Source organism: Etheostoma spectabile, chromosome 13 (genome assembly GCF_008692095.1).
Source record: "Etheostoma spectabile isolate EspeVRDwgs_2016 chromosome 13, UIUC_Espe_1.0, whole genome shotgun sequence".
Lineage (NCBI taxonomy): Eukaryota > Metazoa > Chordata > Actinopteri > Perciformes > Percidae > Etheostoma > Etheostoma spectabile.
Window position 1 is genome coordinate 10,410,914 of NC_045745.1, and position 7,533 is coordinate 10,418,446.

Here is a 7,533-nt window from a genome sequence, read left to right on the forward strand (position 1 = left end):
CAGGAGGAGCTGGACTCGGCTGGAAACGTCCGACTTTACGCAAGCTTTCTGTCCCCGCCCCCCGCTGCTGCCGCTGCTCTCGTCCACTTTCCAGGCGAGGCGCAGTTCATCTCGAACGAGCCTATTCTATAGCCTAGTTAAGGGTACATGTCATGTCCATGGGTTGTATTTATAATTTCCACTGAATATTCTCTTCAAGCAATGATCACGTTCATGTTGGTGCATATTTGTAATTCATTTCATGCAAGAAAAAGTCAACCTGCTCCATTTTTTTTTTTTTAGGAGAAAATGCACATGCTATACTGAAATTAGCTTTTTTTTTTGTGCTGTCCAATTTGCCAGATGTCAAGTTTGGCCTTTCGAATTTACACTAGAATACATGTTTTTGCATATTTTTGTAACCTGTATTTGTTTGAAATAATTATTACAACAAGAGAAAAGTGTTTTAAACACTATTTGACTAATAATATGGATGGAATCATTCACAAGATATCTATTATCCAGCTCAAAATTCATATTATTTTAATCAGTTAGACACACAACCTCAAAGTCCTTGGTAAATAGACTTAAAAACCTTCAAATAAAGTTTTTTTAAAAATGTGTGGTACTTAATTTGAGTCTTCTATGACATAACTTTTGTCTGTAACACGGTTGACAAAATATTGAGTCAAATGTTTATTTTTATTAAAATATTTAAAAAATAAATCTAGCTTTTGCTTGGCAACTTATGAATTTAGACATTGTGGGGGTATACCAACTTAATTATTTAGCAAAAGAAGCACACTGATATCTCCACTTCTTGTTGAAATGAAATGTACCCCTAATTATAGAATGACTCATGTATACGCACGGTCAGTCAACCCGACTGGTTGGTCAACATAAGGTCTTCTCGGCGACCTCGCTGTGGACCACGGACCACGGACCGTGGACCGGGCTTTCTGTGTCTCGCGGAGGTTTGACAGCGGAGCGATGATTTTTTTCCCCACCTGAACCAAGCAGTCCCGCATGTGTGGGTTTGTTTACATCTGTTAACCCCGCTCACCCAGGAGGGGAGGGGGTCTCGCACTGCTCCTATCGTGAGAACTGGAGGTCCCCGCCCCCGGCCCCGCTCACTGAGATCCTCTCAGCAGCCTACTGCATGTCATAGTGTGAACCTCAGCACCTTTATGAGATGACTGTAACTTTAATGTCCGTAACCTTTAACCCTTTGAAGTGACCTTGGCTGTCATGAAAGGCGCTTTAAATTAAATGTATTATAATTATTATTACAAAAAAATGTACTATTTATGAATAAAATAATAACATGAAAAGGAGAAGAAAAAAAAAAAAAAAGGAACTCCCCGTCGGGGAATCGAACCCGCGTCTTCCCGGTCTGGCACTCGAGAATTCTTTAGCTAAAACGCCCTAAACCGATTCCCATTCATTTCCTATGGTACTGCTAAACCACTACGGATGTAATATATCCTTGGCCGCTAGCTGGCGCCCTGGAGCAGTTCAGCGAGTGAAGCTTCCGGCCCCTCTCAGTGCGCGTGTGGCCCATAGACTGTATATTATTGATATTAATATTAACGGTCTACGGTGTGGACAGTGCACTAAAAGGTAAGTTATTCATACAATTATGAATGAAAAGATGTTAAATGACCAAACGTGTAATTAAATGCTATGTTGTCCCTGTCTGACATTTTCTATTTTAACGTTACATGAACGCTATAAAATTAGGAACTGGTCACGTGACCGGCGGAGACACTGTCACTATACAGGAGGGACATCAAAACTTTATGATCAAATTTCATATTTCTAGTTGTGTTTATATACGGCCCTACCAGATTATTATGATATGCAACTAAAGAAACAAGACAATAGTTTGCCATTCATTCTCTACAATAGTTCAATAGTGTTCGTGCATTTGATGTCTATTTTATCTGTCTCCCTCGAACCAGGACATTGCTAAAAGTATTTAAGTAGTGATGCCAGACCTCGAGGTTATTTTTTTTGCAGGTAATGTTGGAGGCTGATCAGAACCTGGTTACAAGTGGTTTGGTGGTGGGCGACTATTTTGCAGTAGGCTACTTTATACATACACAGCCATGAAAAAAAAAAAAGGGACTCCCCGTCGGGGAATCGAACCCCGGTCTTCCGCGTGACAGGCGGAGATACTGTCCACTATACTAACGAGGAAGGACACGAAAATATCAAGTGACAGCATCTTATGAATCCATGCATTTTCTCAATTGGAAATTTGGTTATTTGATTTGCGGTGGCTGACTGAGTACATTTCCTAAGTACTTTAGGCCTATTAAAGTACAGTTTTGTGTACTTGAACACTATTGCGTTATTTGTTTGTGTATGCAAACTTTCTTTTGCATTTAATACTTCTGTCTGAAGGAGCTGACGCCATGGCTGACATAGACCGTGAGTGTAGGTAGGGGACATGGATGTGTTTATCCTATTGACGAAGCTATGGTTGCAATACTTAATATCAAAGTAATATTTATATATATATTACTGATGAACACTTCCACATCTGCATCATTTTGTAAGAATACTATCAAAGGGCATTCGTGTAATTTCATTGTAACTGTATGCATGTGTGTTACTAGATGTGCTTTTTTAATTTTATTTAGTTAATTCATAAGGTAATAATAATATAGTATTTGTTTTTGTTTATTAACAAGTGATGCGTTTCAATAATAATAATAATAATAATAATAGGCTAATGATCCAAAGCAAAATTCCTTGCCAGGTATGTGTCCTCACACCTAATAATAATAATAATAATACATTTTATTTGTAATGCACTTTACATTTAAACAAATCTCAAAGTGCTACAGTCAAGGTCATAAAAGCAAGGTAAAAACATCAATGTAAAATATCTATAAATAGTGCAACAACATTTTTGTGCAAGGTTAAAACTCATAAGTTCTGCTAAAAAGGAATGTTTTTAGTCCTTTTTTAAAAGTCTCCAAAGTCTGTGGTGCCCTCACACCTGGCAGATGAAGCTGATTCTAACACTTTGAAAAGAGCCATTCTGCATCATGAGCTTGTTTACAATTGTTACTTTAAGTGCATTTTGATGATAACACATCTGTCTGTTCTTTTACTAACATTTTACATTGAGGAGCGTAATGGAGAGGCAGCAGACACACTCACACTGCAGGAGAAACTTAAAAAAAAAAAATCAGTTACAGACTACTTCAATCGTCTATAAACAATACAACATCTGTCCTGGTGTCTATGGCTGGTACATGAAATGGATGTAGAGTGAGTGAGAGCACGTTACGTGCCCCCCCCCCCCTCTTATTTTTTTTAACTTTGGTCTGCCGTCAGCTGCGCATGCGCATTCGACCGTCTCTGGCTTTGAGTGAAAATTATGGCCGACGCGATGCAGACGGAGGATTTTCCTTACCTGCCTTCGGGGCCGGCGGAGGGTAAGACTCTTATTTGTGTCACTAATCCAGCGTTTATTTATGCACGAGACTGCGTCGGTGCACTCAGTCACAGTCGCGGTTAATCACGCGTTATTTGCCAATGTTGCCGTTAGCCTCCCGCGAGCTAACGTTAGCCCGGCGTTGCAGGGTGAGCGGAGCGTGTTAGCCAAACAATGCTAACCTGAGCTAGCTGTAGCCGCTTCACCACCAAGGTCGATGAGAGCACGTCTGCATCCGATGTTACCCCAGCCTGGTCGGGATCAACGCCCCCACCTGTGCACGGGTGGAGACCGCGAGGCATCTTTAGATATCGGTCAACACACGTGCGTGTTTTTAGGTCATCGTGTTGCACTTAACCTTTAACCCCTGGTCCTGCGTCTGTACTCAGCTTTAGCTAGCGTCGGTAACACGAGACAGTTGTAAACACAGCGAAAAAACCCGAATTTCACGTTGACGTGCAGCGAGGTTATGTGTGAATGACATCCACTGACATGGAGTTAACACGAGGCCGGACTGTTGCCTAGCAATGGAATTCCTAAAAGGTCTTTGATCTTGGTCTTGCTTTTGTATCGTTACTTGGCGTCAGTAACACGAGACTAGAGCTGGGCGATATATCGATATTATATCGATATATCGTGATATGAGACTAGATACTGTCTTAGATTTTTGGATAAGTGGGGTCTTTTTCTGTTTTTATTAAGGCTGCGTTACAGGAAAGTTGTGTCATTTTCTGAACTTGCCAGTCATTACTGACTATTTATCATTTATATTTATATATATATATATATATATATATATCTATATATCTATATATATATATATCACTGTGTAGATATTTTGTGAAAGCACCAATAGCACCACTACAATATCATTGCTGTATTGATATTGAGGTATTTGGTCAAACATAATATTGTGATTATTATGATTTTCTCCAGATCGCCCAGCCCTACACACGACATATGCTAGTTTTGAATGGATAGCGTTGTTGTTGTTAAACTTCGTACAAAGTGTCTGAATGTAATAATAAAAAGTGTCTTATATCGTTGTTATATGTGATTGTGGTGCTGTTTGGGGTGTTGTTAAATGGTTGTGTTGTAAACCGTGAATGCCCTGTTTGTGTTTGCATACTATAATATATAATATACTATAGTCCATTTTAATCCTTCTTTACTACTGAAGCACAGTTTTCTACAGTGTTGGATGAAGTATTCAGATCCTTTGCTGCAGTGAAATTACAAATACCACACTGTAAAAAATACTCTGCTACAAAGAGAAGTCCTGCATTGAGAATGTTCCTTCTGTAAAAAGTCTGTAGGTGTAATCATGAAAAATGACGATTTTAAACCCATTAATCGATCTAAAGAGTGTGTGCAAACCATACGGACGTGTATCACGTGATGTTTTTATCATTTGTGTTTTTCAGACGTGAAACACAACCACAGGTGTGGACCAAAGTGCTTCAGAGAGACATTTAAAATACAATTAATACAATAACAAAACAAGATATGTCAGACGTGCATTGCTGCTGCAGAGGACGCTTTTCCTCAAATAACGTTGTTACCACTATTCTCTCTAAAATTAAAAATAAATAGAGCATTGTGTCTCTCTGTCTAGGTCCTGTTGTTTTTATTCAATTACATTTTATTTATATATTGTCACTCATATTAAACAAAAGAGTTCTCTACCCGACCATGTTCACACAGTATTTATCTAATGCATTCATACTCTTACTGGTTAGTCTACATTTTTATTCTATAATTTATTATGTACATTAGTCTGCACTTTACTGCTTTTTCTACTTCTGGTTAGATGCTAAACTGTATTTCGTTGTCTCGTTGTTGACTCTTTGTTAATCTTATTTAATAAAATTTGGGGCACAGTTCAGAAAATGTCACGATTCAATATCAATTTTTAGGCTCAAGATTTAATTCAAAAACGATTCTCAATTTAAATAAACCCAATTCTCAGTATGTAAATGTAGTTACTTTCCCCATGTGATAGTATACACGCCATTACACAAATAAAATAAATATGAATGTATTTTTTTGAATTTTATGAATCACTTTTGAATCTGTAAATGTGAATCGACCCCTATTCATAAACTCCTTCTGGAAACGTTTGAATGGCAAAAAGCTTTCCAGCTAAGACAGAAAACCACATGTAATCTCCTGACTTAATACTTGGATTAATCAATCCGTCACCAGTTATTTTTGTATTTTAGATAAATACGTTGTTCGAGTCGAGAACAAACTCCGAATTAGGCCCAAAACATGCGTCTGTGTCTGGGGTTTACAGATTTGTGCACATGCATTTGTCAGCGTAGTTGCATGTGCAGTTAACACGTTCACAAGGGGAGCGTCTTCCACTCACCAAACAGGCTCTACTGTGAGGAAGAGACAACATCTGGCACAGAGGATCTGAGCGCCGTTGGAGGCAAACACTAATGCAAAGTTGTTGTGTTTTTGAAGTTATTTTTCGCCACAGTTTTTAATTTTTATTTTCTTCTAAGTTGTGTTTATAATTACGTTTTCCCAGAAGATGCAACCCGATTTGAAGTCTGCTGTTTCTCTCTGCAGTAAATAAGCTGATAAAGGAGCACGGCGACCTGTTTTCCGACTCCCAGTGTAAAGTCTGCAGTGCTGTCCTCATTTCGGAGTCTCAGAAGTTAACTCATTACCAGGTCAGTGAGCCCTCTGTCTGCTGCTGCTGCTGCGTTCTCAACGCCAGGGGACTTCACTTATTTTTAAACGGCGCTACTACGCTCAGAGATGTGGGGGAATGCTGTATAATTATAAGCCATCATAGTCCATAACATAACATAATTATCAGCCTTTATAGTCCATATTACGAGCGACGTCTCAGCCTACAAATCCCATCCTACAGACTATAGAAAATGTTTCTGTTTGCTACAGATCCTCGCAAAAATCACACTATATTCCAATGTTTCCCGAACTTAGGGTCGGGACCCAAAAGGGGGTCTCAAACCCATTTTATTGGGTCAGACTAAATGCTCAGCATGACCTCAGAATGGGGCACTTTCAAAAACCCAACCTAGACTAGATCAGCTGGTTGATCTTGTCATATCTTAACTGGTTGATATCTTCATGTCTTAACTGGTTGATATCTTAAACTGGGTGATTCTCATATCTTAACGGGTGATTCTATATATTAATGGGTGATTCTCTTCATATCTTAACTGGTTGATATCTTCATACTAACTGGTGATCTTCATATCTAAACTGGTTGATATCTTAATATCTTAAACTGGTGATATCTTCATATCTTAAATGGTTGATCTCTTCATATCTAAAATGGTTGATCTTCATATCTTAACGGTGCATATTTCATATCTTAACTGGTCAATACTTATCGTAATAACTGGTTGATTCTTCATTTATCTTAACTGGTAATTATCTTCATATCTTAACTGGTTGATATCTTCATATCTTAACTGGTTGATCTCTTCAACCAGACACATACATCTCATTAAATTCAAGTCAGCATTATTTTAAAAAATGTTGGAGTCGGCCCTGAGGGACGATGGGAGGGGATGAGAACATGAGATGGGAACGGGGTGAGACCCAGAAAGGAGAATAGACCTTTTCTGTTTTTGTTTACTTTTATAATGGAATAAATATACTTCATATACATTTAAATATTCATGGTTTGTTCCGTCTTTTGTCCACAGTTTAAAAATGTAGATGTTACAATGATTTACGGTGTAATTTTGTAAATTCGGGTCCCGGGGAGACACCAGATTTCTCTTTTGGGTCTTGAGCTGAAAGAGTTTGGGAACCACTGCTGTATTCACTTAAGGCGGGAATCACCGGACGCCTCCCGATGCGATGTCTTCACGATACTTATGCCAAGATACAATATTATTGCGATTTTAAACACATTGCAATATTCTGCAATGTATTTCATTTATATTATTTATAACCTTTTTTTAACTTCAAATCTTTCCCAATTTGAAATGGCACCCCCAAAAGGAAACTTATCAACATCTGTTTTATCTAAAAAGAAACATTTCTCTGTTTGTTCATATCACTTCAGTTTTATTGCTGCTAAATGGGACAAACTGACCAACATATATATATATATATAT

General features: G+C 38.2%; 1 protein-coding gene and 1 non-coding gene across 2 annotated transcripts in view; one reads left to right on the top strand and one right to left on the bottom strand.

The window, feature by feature from the left end:
- Positions 1–2,106: 2,106 nt before the first annotated feature.
- trnad-guc (transfer RNA aspartic acid (anticodon GUC)) lies at positions 2,107–2,178 on the bottom strand. The gene has a single exon. It is a non-coding gene; the product is annotated as a tRNA-Asp (tRNA).
- A 1,160-nt stretch (positions 2,179–3,338) lies between these two features.
- znf346 (zinc finger protein 346) overlaps positions 3,339–7,533 on the top strand; it is an 8,882-nt gene continuing 4,687 nt past the window's right edge. Inside the window, 2 exon segments of the mRNA XM_032534687.1 lie at positions 3,339–3,428; positions 6,005–6,108. Of these exon segments, the coding sequence (XP_032390578.1) occupies positions 3,371–3,428; positions 6,005–6,108 (162 nt within the window). The 5' untranslated portion in view covers positions 3,339–3,370.